The sequence below is a fragment of the Pangasianodon hypophthalmus genome, chromosome 14, assembly GCF_027358585.1.
Source record: "Pangasianodon hypophthalmus isolate fPanHyp1 chromosome 14, fPanHyp1.pri, whole genome shotgun sequence".
NCBI lineage: Eukaryota > Metazoa > Chordata > Actinopteri > Siluriformes > Pangasiidae > Pangasianodon > Pangasianodon hypophthalmus.
Window position 1 is genome coordinate 12078694 of NC_069723.1, and position 16477 is coordinate 12095170.

At 36.7% G+C, this 16477-nt stretch overlaps 2 protein-coding genes across 4 annotated transcripts; one reads left to right on the forward strand and one right to left on the reverse strand.

Annotated features, from left to right (window-relative positions):
* The first annotated feature begins 263 nt into the window (after positions 1–263).
* Positions 264–7759, forward strand: slc47a3 (solute carrier family 47 member 3). Of its 2 annotated transcripts, XM_026924228.3 has the most exons (17): positions 264–421; positions 734–835; positions 983–1051; positions 1686–1834; positions 1960–2002; positions 2132–2176; positions 2243–2340; positions 2483–2580; positions 3104–3217; positions 3378–3445; positions 3575–3683; positions 6106–6181; positions 6537–6606; positions 6786–6918; positions 7000–7094; positions 7188–7227; positions 7335–7759. In XM_026924228.3, the coding sequence occupies exons 1-17, from the start codon at positions 317–319 to the stop codon at positions 7541–7543; spliced, it is 1623 nt and encodes a 540-aa protein (XP_026780029.3). In that variant the 5' UTR covers positions 264–316; the 3' UTR covers positions 7544–7759. The 2 variants fall into 2 exon arrangements, with proteins under 2 accessions (XP_026780029.3, XP_053095615.1); XM_053239640.1 differs by lacking the exon at positions 1686–1834 and having other exon boundaries at positions 1916–2002.
* slc47a4 (solute carrier family 47 member 4) lies at positions 7301–16471 on the reverse strand. 2 transcript variants are annotated; one of them, XM_053239639.1, is made up of 18 exons: positions 15880–16471; positions 14983–15201; positions 14220–14321; positions 14024–14092; positions 13548–13696; positions 12473–12515; positions 12340–12384; positions 12139–12236; positions 11930–12027; positions 11672–11785; positions 11530–11597; positions 10281–10389; positions 10095–10170; positions 9887–9956; positions 8898–9030; positions 8692–8786; positions 8481–8588; positions 7301–8406 (listed from the first exon to the last, which is right to left on the reverse strand). In XM_053239639.1, exons 2-18 carry the CDS (start codon positions 15121–15123, stop codon positions 8032–8034), a joined length of 1893 nt encoding a protein of 630 aa, XP_053095614.1. In that variant the 5' UTR covers positions 15124–15201; positions 15880–16471; the 3' UTR covers positions 7301–8031. The 2 variants fall into 2 exon arrangements, with proteins under 2 accessions (XP_053095614.1, XP_026780027.3); XM_026924226.3 differs by having other exon boundaries at positions 14983–15237.
* Positions 16472–16477: the final 6 nt, after the last annotated feature.

The window sequence follows — 16477 nt, forward strand, 5'->3', positions numbered from 1 at the left end:
TATGTATATGTATACATATACATATACAGTATATACATACATACAAACATATCCTTATGGCCCTGGTTCAGTAAGAGGACTATCATTATGAACACAACTGAAATATCATTTTATCAAATATTATAAAACAGTTGGTACATTTTCATCACTTCCACCAGTAAATCTGTTTCTCCTGCAGCTCTTGGCTGTATTATTAGACAGATCAGATAGATAAGCGTGTGCTCTGATTTACTGTTTATTTTCCTGGGGGCAGAGTTCACAAGCGATCTGATAAAGGAATCCACCTCAATACTGCAGTTTCCAACAAGCTGAAAAGATGGCTGAAAGTTTGCTCAGCGCTTTCCTCAGGCGTCTTCGCAGTTTTATACCCGTCGAGTTCACAAAAGAAGTGAAAGAGCTGTCAGCTCTGGCTTTGCCTATGGTTAGTAGAGTGTTTTTTATACGGCTGAATTGTTAAGTGTTTAGTATAAGTTCCCAGTGAGCGCTTATGTTATTATCTGCTGAGTAGCACTGGAGTCTCGTCCATCCCCGGTGTCATGGCGCGTTCACGAGGTTCCTGCATTCGTGGTTAAGGGAAGTTCTTCTAGATAGAAAACACAGCAGACTTTGAGTCGTTTTGTTTTTTTTCTTGTTCATGAATATAATTCATCCTCGAATATTAAACCCATAGCCGTTATGTCTCTGTGTCTTTCATTTATACTATACTAACCGTCTACTTCCTTTATCCCACTAGTTTTTGTCCTACATTATGGTCTACTTGATCAGTTTTGTCAGTGTTGTATTTTGTGGACATTTGGGAAGGACAGTCCTGGCCGGGGTGACACTAGCTGCAGCTGTAAGCACATTTAAACTCTTCCCTCAAGTCAACATTTATCTAGTCAACCAGCATGACCAGTACCAAAGACCTCTATAATGCTGGTGGCTTACTTGCAGTGTTCACAAAACTCTCTTTTTATGTATTTTTATGTGCTCTTATTTACAGATTATCAACGTTTCTGCTGTTTCAGTAGGCTATGGTTTGGCATCAGCCTGTGCCACATTGATATCTCAAGTACACACACACACACACACACAGACACACATATCACTGATGCAAAAAATAATCAAAAGTCCTCAGGAAGTCAGTAGTTTTGTTTCCCTTTTCTGTATGCATTTGGCTGATAGCCATGACATGACAATAACTGACTTCTGATATACCTTTGAGGGAAAAAAAGAACTACAGTAATATACATATAATGATTATGTCTTAAAAGGTAAGCAACATTTTTGAGAATTTGTGAATATAAGTAAATATAATAAAGAATTAATATTAATCATATTGCACTAGGTGGCACTTAAATCGCAAGGCAGTGTTGTCAGTGTTTGTCTAATGACATTTATCTAGAGGAACATTTTTTTGGAGCCTAGTAGTCTACAAATATTAATATTCTAGCAGAACTAAGAAAAGAAAAGAGCTAAAACCTGTTAGAGATTTACTGTACACTGTACTGTACTGTTTAGAGAGACAATCACTGACCATTTTTCTATAACTAAACTATAACTTCAAAGAAGAATCAGCACAATTACAGGGAGGCCTCAGTTACAGGATATACAATGTATGACGTGTTTCATTTTTAACCTCCCACCCCAATATGTTTGGTTCCTATTAATAAACCTGTACTGTTTCTGTTAAATGATACTGACAGACCTTTGGGAGTGGGAACCTTAAGCGAATTGGCGTGATCGTGCAGAGGACGTTTCTTATCTTAATGTTTGCCTGCTTCCCTTGCTGGGCCATTTTAATAAACACAGAGTCATTACTGATTGCTGTTAAACAGGACCCTGAGGTGGCCAGGTTGGTTTATTATTATCGAATGCAATATAGAATTTACTGTATTTTTATTTCAGTTGAATGTCTGTTTGTTTGTTTTTTTAGCCTGAAGACCTGAGTTTCCAGTCACCTATGTTTCTCTGTTTCAGAGTATCTCAGTTATATGTGAAGATTTACATGGCTGCTCTTCCAGTAATTATATACGACTTGACAACAATAAAACACTAAAATTTAGTATATAATATTCAATATTCAATTCCACTGGGAACCCAGTTCACAAAGAAGAATCATATACTCTGTTTTTTTTTTTTCCCCTTATAGGGATTATTTACATACATAACTGAGGCGTCATATCTGCAAAATCAAGTAAGTAAATAAGAAAACAAGTCAGTATGGTGTAAAATTTACTTTCAATTAAGCATCTCCTTCTAGGGAATCATATGGCCGTTGGTCATCTCTGGAGCTGTAGGCAATGTCATCAATGCCTTGTGCAACTACATTTTCCTTTTTGTTTTGGATCTTGGAATTGTGTGAGTAGACAAATTCAGTGATGGTTCAAATATATATTGTCTAACTATAGAAATGCCTGACCATAATATGTGTAAAGGGATAATGATGGAATATAATTTAACAAAAAAAAAGGCACTATTAATGTGACTGTTTAATCTACAGTGGCTCGGCAGCAGCCAATGTTGCCTCACAATATGCCTTGGCTATTACACTGTTTGTCTACATCTGGTGTAGAGGTCTTCATAAGGACACTTGGCATGGTGAGTTCATATAATAGAGCCAGATGTTTAGTGGTGGTTTTATTGGTAGTGGGTTTTTTTTTAGAAGATTAATGAGCATTTTAAAAATTTTTCACAACAATGACTAGTTTATATAAAAACTAGTTTATATATGTGAAGATTTGCATGGTTGCTCTTCTGGTAAGTGTATATATGAATTTACGATTTTACAAACACTGAAATGCAGTTTAATATATAAAAACTGTTTACTATTATTGTTGCACACACAGCATCTTGCACAGATACTATCTTCAGTCAAGACAGGATGCAGGATATATGCAATATAATTGATTTGCATACACACAAAAATAAACGTTATATATTTACTTTTACTATTTTTCAAAGGTGATCTCACACAAACCGCAACTCATACAAACTTTGTTTTTAAAGCATATGTGTATGCCAAACTACATGCAAATACAGACATGACCTTATTTACAGACGGGTTAACTATGGTAACTCATAAGCAAATGATGTGTACATCCCATGACTCTCCACTGTGCAGGCCTGTCCATGGATTGTCTACAGGAGTGGGGGGATTTTATGCGGCTGGGCATTCTAGGCATGTTAATGCTGAGTGCAGAGTGGTGGACCTATGAGCTGGGTGCATTTTTGGCAGGTAAAACGTATGCGAAAGCTCTTGTGACAAATGATTAAAAGTGTTTTGAAGGAAATGATAATGTTTAGCCTTATAAAAATGACATTTATAGGTAACATTTGAATATAATATTCATCCTGCAGTATTGATTATTTTTTGCTGCCTGTCTGTTGCATGGCAGGTTTGATAAGTGAAGTAGAGCTGGGAGCCCAATCAATTACTTATGAACTGGCAAATATTGCATATATGGTAAATATTTCAAGAATATTCTGATGAAGTAATTCTTCTGTGTTATTAATGTATTTAAATCTAAATGTTATTGACTACTGCCATATTGAACACTGTCTAAACCGTTTATTTATTTATTTATTTTGCCAGTGTCCTATAGGCTTCAGTGTGGCAGGTGGTGTGAGAGTGGGAAATGCTCTGGGTGCTGGGAACACTGAACAGGCCAAGCTGTCTGCCAAGATCTCTATAGCCTGCACAGGTACTTCTGAGTGCAGCAATACGACTGTCAAAATGTTTATTATAAGCTCCCTGGACAAAAATCTGTCACATCCAACGATAGCAGCGCCATATTGTACAACATCAATAGATTGCACATCTGGATTATTAAATCAGATTACTAGTTGTTGGCCAGATTCTTGACTCTGACACTCCTACATTCCAGGATGAACTTATAGAGTGCACAGGGCCAAATGGGTGTGTGACTGCTTTGATTTTGACTGGCCTTTAAAATCACCAGACCTCAATCCTAGAGAAAATTTAGGGAATTAAATTTTAGAACAGCAGGTGAAACATCACAATAGGTATCTACAAACACTGGCTGTACTCTAGTCAATGGAAGACCTAGCTCCTTGAAAATAAAACTAATCTCATGTATAAGTTCTTTCCCCCATGCCTTAATAACAGAGCCAATCCTGTCAGGTAAGGATGCCACCAACATGGGATTGTCATTGCATTTTGCTTGAACACGGATCACAATAGGCAACCTCAGAGTCTGACAGTCCTGTCACAATTATTATAATCTGCTAATCAGATTTATTTTAGCTAATCATGATTATTTGAATTGAGCTAGAGCGTGGGACTCTTGATCTGAGGATCGTGGGTTTAAGCCCCAAGCTGGGCACCAACCCCAGCCACTGCACAGGCTAGTGCACTCTTAGTGCCAGTCTCAAGCGCAGATAGATGGGGAGTGTTGCGACAATAAGGGCATCCAGTGTAAAACCTGCGCCAAATCAATATGTGGACAAAAGGTGATCCGCTGTGGCAACCCCTAACGGGAGCAGACGAAAGAACAACTTTAATTAAGGAACATTTTCTAAAATCTTTCTTAAATAAAAAGTAATGTGTACACTTTTCATAAATTAAGGAGTAACCTACCCATTCATTATTCACTTCTTTATTTGGGTCTTGCATGCAGTTCTACTTTAAAAAGCAGAGGGCAAAGATTTTCATATAAAAAAATGTTCACTGATCCATTTGTCCAAACAGTTTTTTTTATTATTATTATTATCATTATTATTATTATTAATAATAATAATAATAATAATAATTTTATCGTTCAATTCACTCTTCATCTAGTGAAAATAATGTGTATAGGATTTATACCAATTAAACCCACATGCTGATTGTTCAAATAAAAGAAATATTGGAATAGATTATTATGCACCAGCCATGGAGACTGTGGGGTCATTTGTTCTAATACTGTCATGTGATCAAATCACCCACTAAAAACCCACTAGACGATCTCACTAACTAGCAGTGGCTAACCCAGCTCAGTCTTAGAATATTTGATTCCTTGGTGCACAAAAATATCCACATAAAAAAATAAACATTACTGTATTTCCTTCAAAGTCTCTTGTAGTTCCATATATATTGTAGGGTTGTAGGTCTTGGTCAAAATATCTCCAGCATGACAGTCAACTTTATTTAAATCTGAATGAATTGTACAGGAGTAATGGATCTCTCAGAAATGTGATTAGAGGTCAGGATTGGGGATGCAATTGGGTTGACAGGGCCTATTTCATGGGTGGCAGCTGTCACCCCGTGCCACCTATGTGGCCACACTACTCATGGACGTTCAGGGTAAAGTAATGATCCTACTTGGTTTGGTAGAGGAAAATTCTGTAGAAAATTATGCTTGAGTTATGTTCTTATACATTTGATAAACATATTCATTTTTTAAATGGCAAATTTAACAACAAAGTAAAGCAAGGTGTACAAATACTGACTTGACAACAGTGTCCAACAAAACAATGTGTAAGACAAAAATAAGTCTGTACACACTAAAAGTGTATTAGTTTTATATTGGTCAAAATAGGTAACCCAGTTTATTTAGTGAATACAAGGTAACATTTTACACTCTGTTTACTGGGCAAAATACAATATATGGCTAAAATTATGTGGACACCTGACCATATGTGCTTGATGAACATCCTATTTCAAAAACATGGGCATTAATATCGAGTTGGTCCACCCTTTGCAGCTATAACGGCCTCCACTCTTCTGGGAAGGCTTTCCAGTAGATTGTGGAGAATGGCTGTGGGGATTTGCTCATTTAGCCACATTAGTGAGGTTGGGCCATGATGTCGGGTGAGGACGCCTGAGGTGCAGTTGGCATTCCAGTTCATCCCAAAGGTGTTCAGTGGGGTTGAGATCATGGTGGAGGTCACCTGAGTTTTTCAACAGAAAAACTCAAAGACAACAGAAAAGAATTAAATCATTAATCACAATAATGGGTATGACAATTAGTCAGACAAAATTTCAGTATTGTGGCATGCGTAATTGCATAGCAGATTTCTTAAGGCTGTAAACGTATGATTGATCTTTGTGTGTCAGGCACACTTATTTCAATCCCACTGTTCACTCACATACTCTCTGTTAATTATACTGTGCTTTTGAAACAGTCTCCGTCTCAGTGTGCTTGGCAGTTATCATTGGCAGTAGCAAAGATGTCATTTCTTACATCTTCTCAAATGATCAGTGAGTGCACCACACTTAATCTATTATTAATTAACTAAGCATTGTAAATTAATTGCTTTTTATTAATGTCACTTTACCCACTTTTTATTTGAGATATATTTTTATAAATGATCTCAAATCATCAATGAGCTACTATTCATTCATATGTGATCTCAAAATTGTGCTATCATTTACTTTCACTGTAAGCTATAGAGATTTACTGATATGACTTACAGTTTTCTTAAACTGACTCAACTCCTTCCTGAACTTTGCTCATGTAATACATGACATATTGGTGTTTATGTGGTTATGTGATAAGCGTAGCGTTAGAAATAATTGAACTGTGAGTTGACAAAGTTTCTCTCTCTTCTCACAGACAGATTAGAGAGATAGTCAGTCATGTAATGGTGCTCTATGCCCCTTTCCATCTCCTTGATGCAACAGCAGTGAGTAATGAGCCAACTAGTTAAAGTTTAAACTCCATAGTACACTTACTAGTAAAATCCAAAGTACACTTAACAGAGAATGGTTGTTATTGTATTATTTAAAACATCGTTTAATTGTCAAATTGGTTAAAGCTGTACATAGGGAATTGTAAAAGACTGTGTATTTCTTCACTAATCAGGCAGCTGGTGGGAGTATTGTCAGAGCCCTAGGAAAGCAGATGTTTGGGGCAGCTGGGAACCTGGTTGGATATTATGGCATAGGCTTTCCTACTGGAGTGTCTCTGATGTTTGCTGCTAAAATGGGCATATTTGGTAGGAAAATAACTTTTTCTCTCACTCTCTTATCATCTACAATTTCTTCACATTCAGTCATGCTTCTCTGGTCTCGTATAGGTCTTTGGACTGGCCTTTTAATTTGTGTGTTCCTGCAGTCAGTTTTCTTAATAGTTCTCCTAATAAAGCTAAACTGGGTGAAAGCCACAGAGGAGGTGAGTGCTCCAGGAAAAAAAAAATCGTTTGACTTGCATCTATCATTGTACCCCTACTACATCAGTGATAATAACACCTTGTCCTGATCACAGGCACAGAGAAGAGCTGGAATTCAGGACTGCACAGAGGACGGTAAGAATCTGCCTGATATTTGGTACTGATTGTTTAGAAAACTTAAGTTAACTGTAATAAGAAACAGGCAGAGTTTTATCACATTAACAGAATCTTTTTATTGGCAGATACAGTACAGCAGGCTAACAATGCAGATCTGACTAATGGAGGCCCTCACACTGAAACAGAGATGCTGGCGGAGAATCTGCCCAACTTGACTACAACGAGGAGCGCACTACCTTTAGGGGTCTTGGTGGTCCGCAGAGGCCTGACTCTATTGGCTATGTTCATTATTCTGGCTGTAGGGATTGCTTTAAGTGTATTAGTGAAGCGGTAGTAATGTGCTCAGTTGGCCTAAAGCCACGTTAGAGAGTTAATAGTCACAGGGAGTTTACTGTATGGACATTCATTCTGTCACTGACTTCAGGTGATGAAGACTGCAAAAGGCTACATGAAGGTATAATGTTACATACAGTAGGTTTACAGTCTCTTGTTATATGTTTCAAGAGTTACAGAAATGCATATTAATAAATTATTTCAAGTGACAATATTAGTTCCTTGTCTATGCAGTTCATTCCATTATTCATATTCATATATTTTCTATGTTATTTTGTTTAGATAGAGAGATAACAACCAATTTTGCTGTATTACTTACAATTCATTGTATTTCTACCTCATGTCAATTGATAACATTCTCACAATTCAGCAGTAAGTTGTCTATATAACATTCCCTATCCTGGTAGTCTAAATGACACTAAGGTCAATACACTATAATGGTAATACACTACATAAGATCAATTATTATCCAGCAAGGATCCATCAGTCTCAAAAAGATAATATTTCTGTGGCAATGGGAGAAGATAAAGTCGAGTTTTCGAAGTCCAAAGTGCTATTGGTGATGGAAGCCACCTCAGGCAGAGGCAGGATGAAATGGACAGTCATCCCTATACTGAGGATAAGGACAGCAGTCAGAGCAGTCATCCCTCTCCTGATGATGAGCTGAGAGGTGGAGAGTTGATTTTTTTTGCTCATTCCTCCTTCCTGAGTCACTCTCAATCTCTTCTGTGAGGTGGAGAGTTGATTTTCTTTTCTCATTCCTCCTTCCTGAGTCTCTTTCAAACTCTCCTGAGCCACTGAAGTACCTCCTTCTTCATCCGCATCTTGAGAGCTAACAGCTATATAGCCATTCTGATTCTGAAGCTGATTTACAGTGATTAATATATTATTTGTTGTACTTAGTAATATTTAACCAGAAATGCTAAAGAGAAACTCACCTCTAAATTACTGAGTGCAAGGAAAAAGCTATCGGAGAGCCGGTGACTGGATCTAAACTCTGGAAGCATTACGCCTCTGCTCTTCCCTCTTCCAGCACGCTCAACAGCCTTAAAGAAGCATAGGTTGGTAGCTTGGTATTAAATCATGAAATCTGCCTCATTGTGACCATAAACACAACTTCATGTGAGAGAAACACTTGTCAGGACATACCTCTTCTGTTATCTTCTTCCAGTTTAATTTGAAGATGATGACAGTGAAAAAGATTGATAGCAAGAAGACAGCAATAAAAAGGCCCCACCAAAAGCCTGTTAACAAAGAAAACAGATTGGCTTTCTATAATATTTTTGGCTACAAATGCAGAACAATTCTGCTCATACTAGGATTATTCATATACAATTGTTTTGAAAAGTACAAACCAGCGACTTGTAACTTGGCTGGGAAGGTCAGAGCGATACTTAGTGGAAGTCCAATACAATAATATCCAATTAGATTAGCGATGGCTGCAATCCGCTGCTGCCCAGTGCCCAGGACTATGCCCATGCCAACACACTGAGGAAATAAGAGTTATAATCGCACATCCAGCAAACACACAACCATTGGTGATACAGACAGTGAAATATCATCTTGCCATGCCAAAATGTCAGAACTGTTTAAACAGGCAATTAACAGACAGTTACCATTATCTATTATGCACACTGTAATGTGTCAAGAGAAGGATGAAGCTTGTATAGTATACAGTAGTATAGCTTTGTAGAGTAGAGTATGGTACAATGGATCTCAAAGTTGGGTCTGGGGACACTCAGGGGTCCATGAAGCATAAGGATGAAGCATGATTTTTATTATTATTATTATTTAGTTACTAAAATGGAATATCAAAACCCACCATTATCAAAGTTAGTTTATTTATTATTGAGTTATTGTAGTAATTAGAGTGTTATTGGGTTCTCAATAACTCAAAATTGTTAGCCTATAAATAATATCAACTTGGACCTGTGTTCTGTTGGTGTAAAGTGCAGGAATAGAAACCTGTATGGATCTAAAATATACTTAATATTATTGTACACATTTAAATAATGTTCATGAAATAATTCTGTACTGCGGGGGTCGGTGGAATTTCTTTCACAGTTCAAATGGTCCCTGGCTACAAAACTCTGAAAGCCCCTGGTATACTATAGTATAATTATAGTATAGTGTAATATCATAGAGTAGAGGTGATGTTCTTCTTTTGGCTGCTCCTGTTTTTACACCAGATGCCCTTTCTGACAAAACCCAGGCTTGGAAACGGCACTGGGAGTGCACTTTTTTGTGCAACTCCAGTGGCTGGGGTTGGTTCCCTGGCCAGAAATCGAACCTGGGCCGAGGACTAACCACTAGAGTAGAGTAGAGTAGAATTACAAAAACTCACCAACAGTCCACTAAAGAATTGAAGGGGGCAGTAGATGCTCATGAGTTCAGAAACTAACTCTGCTATGGTCCTGAAAGTGAAGGCCAAGTGTCAGAAGGCAATTTTTATGTTTTATGAATAACATTCTCCTTTGATTAATGTTGACAAAAACAAATAACCAACTCAAATATTAAAATGTTCAAGTGATAACCAGATCACAAGTACTTACTCATCTGAAGTGAACAAAAATCCAACGACTGTTTTTGTGGCACCAAGCACCACACCCTGAATGATTGCCAATACAGCTAAAAATGGAGTCAAATCAATTAAGTGCATTTGGTTAAGCTAAAAATCTTTAAAACATAAATTGTGAGTACTGCTTATATATGAAATAATTTACGTATAGTATTGTTACCTGCACAGATGAGAGAAACTTTGCTAGTGAGGATGGCTCCAGCTGTATCTCCAGCTCCTAGTGCATTACCCACACGCACACAAGCTGCACCTTGTAAACCAGCTGGGATCTACATGTATATCACACACACACACACACACAATATGTGCACAAAACATGCATGCTGTGAGAAGTGTAGTTCCTTTAATCTACAGTTTTGCTCAAGAAGAAAGACATGCATGGATTATGGTTAGGTATGGAAAAAGTAATAAGAAATTATGTTTAAGTGAAAGTAAGTATGGAAGTATCCACCCGAAAATGTACTCAAGTCAAAACAGAAAGGTTGCTACTTTTAAATGTACTCAAGTATTAAAAAGTAGAAAGAAAATGTTTTGAACTGATGAAATTCAGTTAATCTTTTGGTTTCACATTAAAAGTAACTGTAAAAAAATAAAACTATTCTGCTATGATTTTCAAGTAATTTCACCAGAAAACATCATTCAGTCTCTGTAGAGCTGATGATTATATGCATGACTAAAACTATGTAGTTTTATAATTAATCATAAGTAAAATATCATGTAAATAAATAGTATTTGCCAACTATAATATGACTTGCTGGCTAATAAATTATGTTAGCTACTGGAATCGATGCTAGTCTAACCTTGCATCAGCAAAGAAAACAGACCAACTTAGTTAAATATAGTCAGTTGATTCGCAATTTAGCAAAACTTCTTTTTCAAATTAGAAGGAATTCATGCCTTCCAGGGAGCCAAAGGTGATACTTCTTTTTATCACCTTTGCATAGTATAGCATACAGAAACACTTTACTGGGGTAAGGGTTATCCTCAAGTTAGACACTTTTCCATCTACAAACGCACATGGATAGCTACATGAACTGGCACAATTCATAATCATTTGTTTTTTCTACATTGACAAACTTGACTGAATGCTAAACTGAATGCTTGGATGCTGAACCCACTGACTGATATGTATAGCGTACAGTCATTGGCTGGATGAGAGAAGATGAGAACTTTGTGATTTGAGGTCTAAATAAAAATGTCCAGAGTAAAAAGTAAGTTTTTTTCTTGGAAATGTAACTTAGTAAGAGTAAAAGTATTTTATTTCAATAATATTCAAGTAAAGAATAAATATCTAACATAAGATCCTTATATAAGCAGCAAAGTACTTCCCGTGTCTGATTATGGTACACAGGTGCTTCATTTGATTTAGAATGAATCATCCTCATTAATATGTTAAGAGAGATTGTTACCATGTAGTTTATATAAGCCAGCATTATAACCACATGTTGAGCAGCCAAGTCGACTTCTCCCAGCATTCCTGTGAGAAAGTGCACAGTAAGTTATGCTTCTATAGTAACATTCCACTTCATAAAAATTGTTCAGAGAGGTTACCTGCTAAGAATCCTCCAATTTCATAGATCCACCATTCAAAGCATAACATTAATGTACTAGGAATAGCCAGCTTCATGTAGTTGCCCCACTCCTGCAGTGACTCTGAGGACCAGCCTGAATTTAAAAGCAGGGGAAATAATCAGCTGCATAACGACACTGTAGTGTTTCAGTGGTATCTAAGTGAGCACAGACAGAGGGCACATTAAACTCAGCATTAACTGGTGAAATGAATTGTAATGTGCAAAGGAACATACTCACCTCCCCACGTCTTAACATGGAGTTTCTTAAAGCGAATGTAAGCAAACAAACTGAAACAGGAAAAGATCTGAGCCAAACAATTGGCTGCTGCAGAGCCACTGAAATGCAATCATAAAAATACATACACAAAAAATTAGAAAACCCATTGTCTTTTCAGGAGTGGACTTTGAATGAATGAATGAATGAATGAATGAATGAAAAGTACTCACTGTACTCCAAGATCCCACCAAAACAGCAAAATGTAGTGATTCAGCACATTCACAACATTGGCCACCACAGATGCATACATTTGAGGTATAATCACACCCTGGACAGAGATATATTCAAGGCATTACTACAGATATGGGACACAGATACACAGATACACAGATACAGACCACTTACAGAGCAATTCACTCCATCCAACAAACCTGGTTTTGGAGGTAAGACACCTGCAGCTGGTGCAGAAATAAAGTCTGTAAACATGAAACATAAAGTCAAAATGAGGACAGACCTACACATGTATGTGTTTTATAATGTTTACAAAAGTAAATTTGGCCTTACTGGAAGAGCAGGAAGGTATGCCTCAACATAAATCTGGGCTACCCTAAAAAACAACAGTGGAGTCATTTCTGTGTTACATTAAGGAACACAGGAAGCCCAGCTTCCCCTAATATTTCCTTAAAAATGCAGCAATGAAATTTATAGTGTCTATATTATTCATCAATTCAATATTTTTGTAAATTTGTAAATATTGTAAATAACCTGTAAGTTTAAAGTTCTGTTTAATTATTTGCATTCATTTCTGAAATTTGTTGTTTATAAGTCTAGTTAGCTAGCTGTCACTTCCTTCTTCAGCTAGCAGCTTTAGGAAGAAATGGCAGACTAATGCTAATGTCGACCTCATTTTGCGGCTCATGATTTTGATTCTCATACTTATATCAGGAGAGACTGAAAATTAAACAAGAGGGCAGACCAACACCCAAGTCAGGGAGTCAGGGAGGAAAAAAAAGCCTGTCTTGGTATATTACGATTGATTATATATAAGACTATACTAATAACACTATACTAATGCTGGGTAGGGTTCGACATGTTGTGCATTCTGAGATGCTTTTATGCTTACCACAATTGTACAGAGTGGTTGTCTGAGCTGTAGCCTTTCTGTCAGCTTGAAGCAGTCTGGCCATTCTCTGTTGAACTCTCTCATCAACAAGGCATTTCCTACCACATGACTGAATATTTTTCTTTACTGTACCTTTCTGAGTAAACTCTAGATGGTGTTGAGCATGAAAATCCCAGGAGTTTAGCAGTTATAGAAATACTCAAATCAGCCACTCTGGCACCGACAATCATGCCACGGTCAAAATCACTGAGATGTCATTTTTTTCCCCAATCTGATGGTTGATGTGAGCATTGCACGAAGCTGCTGGCCTGTATCTGCATGATTTTATGCATTGCACTGCTGCCACATGATTGGCTGATTAGATAATTGCATGCATAAGTAGGGGTACAGCTGTTTCTGTTAACGCGCTTAGTGAGTATATATAAACACACCATAATAAAAAGTTGTGATTCCCCTATGAGGTGTATAAAATTCCTCATTTGAACCTGTTATAACCAAATTTAAATTATGCCTGACCTGGCTACGTCGGGGTCTTGTCCCACCAGGAGCAGGAGAGACTGGGTGTTAATAAGCACACCCCAGCAGGGAAGAGAGAAGAGCAGCAAGATCAGAATGCTCCTTTGCAGGATTACTCCTACATGTAACAGGTTCTTACTGCCAAATGTCTGCATACAAGAGCACGTAGAAACAGAAGCTTAATTACTGAAGAGAAGAAACATTTTTGTGACGAGCTTCATTGCCTCTATGGCTGCTACTTTGCCATTGAATAGTCCAGATTTTAGTGCTATCATGGATCTAATTAGTAATCCGCTAGGTTTCATGCATTAGTAAATGAAGTAGGTTAAAATCAGTTGAATTTCTCCATGCCTAATGCATAGCAGCCTTTAGTCATTCTAAAGTAGTCAAGTACAATACTATTCAAATACTGACTATAAATAAGAATTCCATGATTTTAGTTACTGACAATGAAAGAGCCAATTTTATTTACCTACCTGTGAAACCAGTGTATCACAGGCCAAAGTTAGCCCTAATCCAGTTGCTGCAGAAGTCACATTTATTGTCTGAAATACAATAAATGGATTTTTACTTATCATGAATGTGCATGATAGAGAGGAAGTATTTTAATAATGAATTCTGACAAATTCTGCAAAAACATTGACTCAAAGTGGGATACAGTGGGCGACTCACAGCTGAAGCCATGGCATAGCCTGCCAGTACAGTGTTCCCCAGGCGGCCACAGAACATTGTGACCACGAAGAAAAGAAGGAAATTCAAGAACCGGCACACAAGCTGTGGAAACAAACATAACCAACAGAGATGAAAGACTCAACAGAGCTGAGAGGGCAACAAACAACTGTCCAGAGTATAAAAGAAAATGTAACAATGTGTAATAATAGCACAGTATTGCGCTTGATCTTTTTTTTTCTATATAATTCCTTTATATTTATGTTATACTGTGCTATGGTCACTTGCAAAAGCAGAATTATATAGCACTACCTATGTTTACACTCATGTTAATATTCACATAAATTTACATAAGTTTAACATAAATAAACATTTACATTTACATTTTATTTTGATTTAATTTAATTTGAATGTATTAATTTCTGTAAAGCTACTTTGTGACAAAGTCCATTGTTAAAAGTGCTATACAAATAAAATTGAGTTGAAAATTGAATTGAATTAATATTACAAGATAGAATAGTACAGTAGTTTCTGAATGTGAATGTGTCATAAAGATAAATTCTCTGTATTTAGGCAAACCACAGTAAAATGTACAAAATAATGTACCCAATAAAAGTTTGGGAATATTTGTTGATACCAAAGTATCATTCTACATCTTATTTTTTCTCCATACAAACATTGCGTGCTGTGAATCAATGAGAGAACAAGCTCACGCAAGTATTGATAACACTTTCTCTTGCGTATGTGTGAGATAGAAGTCACTCACCAGGGGCCCAGTCATCCTCAGGATGTGGTAGATCTCCTCTCTGTAAGCCAGCGGGAGGCAGCGCCTCACACAACGACAGCAGAAGAGTTTGGCACTGGGCTCCACTGAAGGAGCTTCAGCTCTGGGGTTAGATCCATCCATGATCTACTCAGATGTCCTCACTAAATCCAAGCTCACCAAAGGCAACAGTGTCTCAGCTGCAGCTGTGCATTCCTCTGACTTCTAGGACAAGGTTTCACAACCCTTAAAGGCTCACTGATTAGGTGAGATGCAGAGAGTGGTGAGCTTTGATTCAATCAGCAATGAGGAACACAGCAATACATAGTAGTGGCTAGAACTTGCATTTTGAATACAATTGATTAGTTCTTTGTCAAAAACAATACTTTTAAAATGTATTTTATGTAAATGATACCTAATCATCAATATATAGCATATAATATTTTTTAATTCCAGTGAAGCTTGGGTTCTTCCCCTGTCTTGAAAATAAAGCATTAATATGAGTAGATTTGCCTTGGAATAAATAAATAAATAAATAAATAAAAATTATTATTATTATTGTTATTATTATTATTATTATTAGTAGTAGTAGTAGTAGTATATAATATTCAGTAATTTCAGTAATTTCTATTAAAATCACCTCTAAGTAATATGCATCTTTAGAAATCTCAAATAGATAGCTACATTATTCAACATCTAGTCCTTCATACTTAAGCTGCACATTTAATGCTTTTACTACTGAAGCATCTGATTTTGTCATTATCATCTTGGGATTTTACAACCACTACAGTTCACATCACACCTTCCAGACAATTTGTTAAATATTCACTTTATAAATGCAAAAAATCCAAAACATGTTTTAGCATTTACCCTTATGGAATGTTTCAGGAGTGTACTCACAGCATGAACTCTTTTCCCCGCAGCATGCGTATCACCCAGAAAGGAAAAGGTTTTTTAGAAAGGAAAGCACCACCATAACACAATGTGCAGTATTGCTAAGTCAAACATTTAATGTCCACTTTTAAATGAGTGAACTGGGTTATCCAGATCAGTAATGAACCTCAAAGGAAAGGAGGGAACTCAGGAACTGATGCATGAGCTTGAGAAACAAAGAGAGCAGAGATAAAAGCCATAATGGTGGTGCAAACAACTGATGTGAGCTTACAGGGAGATTTCTCAAATAAAATAAAAATCATATCCATGAATCTTGATTTTCTTTGTGTTATACAAATGGCTGTATGAACTATTGAACACACTAAAACAAATTTAGAAATATTCACAAGTCAACTAAGAAAAACAGCTTAAAACCACTGTAATGTTCAGTCTATTATGTATAATTTGACATCAAATTTAGCTTAAACATGGTCTCCAATTTATCCTTTCCAAACAATATATCACTACAGTTTTTACATTAAAAGTACACTTTACATGGTGAACCTTTCAACAATATCTATAGTTCCCGAACTGAAATATGTTTTTCTTTTGTATGATTCTCAAT

Excerpts from the sequence above, each read along its gene's own strand:
- slc47a4 (XM_053239639.1), bottom strand. The coding sequence starts at position 15,123 with ATGGATGGATCTAACCCCAGAGCTGAAGCTCCTTCAGTGGAGCCCAGT. Across the intron at positions 14,322-14,982 it reads TGAGGATGACTGGGCCCCTG|CTTGTGTGCCGGTTCTTGAA; the intron begins GTGAGTGACTTC and ends TTGTTTCCACAG. Across the intron at positions 9,957-10,094 it reads TTTTTGTTCACTTCAGATGA|GACCATAGCAGAGTTAGTTT; the intron begins GTAAGTACTTGT and ends CTTCACTTTCAG.
- slc47a3 (XM_026924228.3), top strand. The coding sequence starts at position 317 with ATGGCTGAAAGTTTGCTCAGCGCTTTCCTCAGGCGTCTTCGCAGTTTT. Across the intron at positions 2,581-3,103 it reads TCATAAGGACACTTGGCATG|GCCTGTCCATGGATTGTCTA; the intron begins GTGAGTTCATAT and ends TCCACTGTGCAG. Across the intron at positions 6,607-6,785 it reads ATCTCCTTGATGCAACAGCA|GCAGCTGGTGGGAGTATTGT; the intron begins GTGAGTAATGAG and ends TTCACTAATCAG.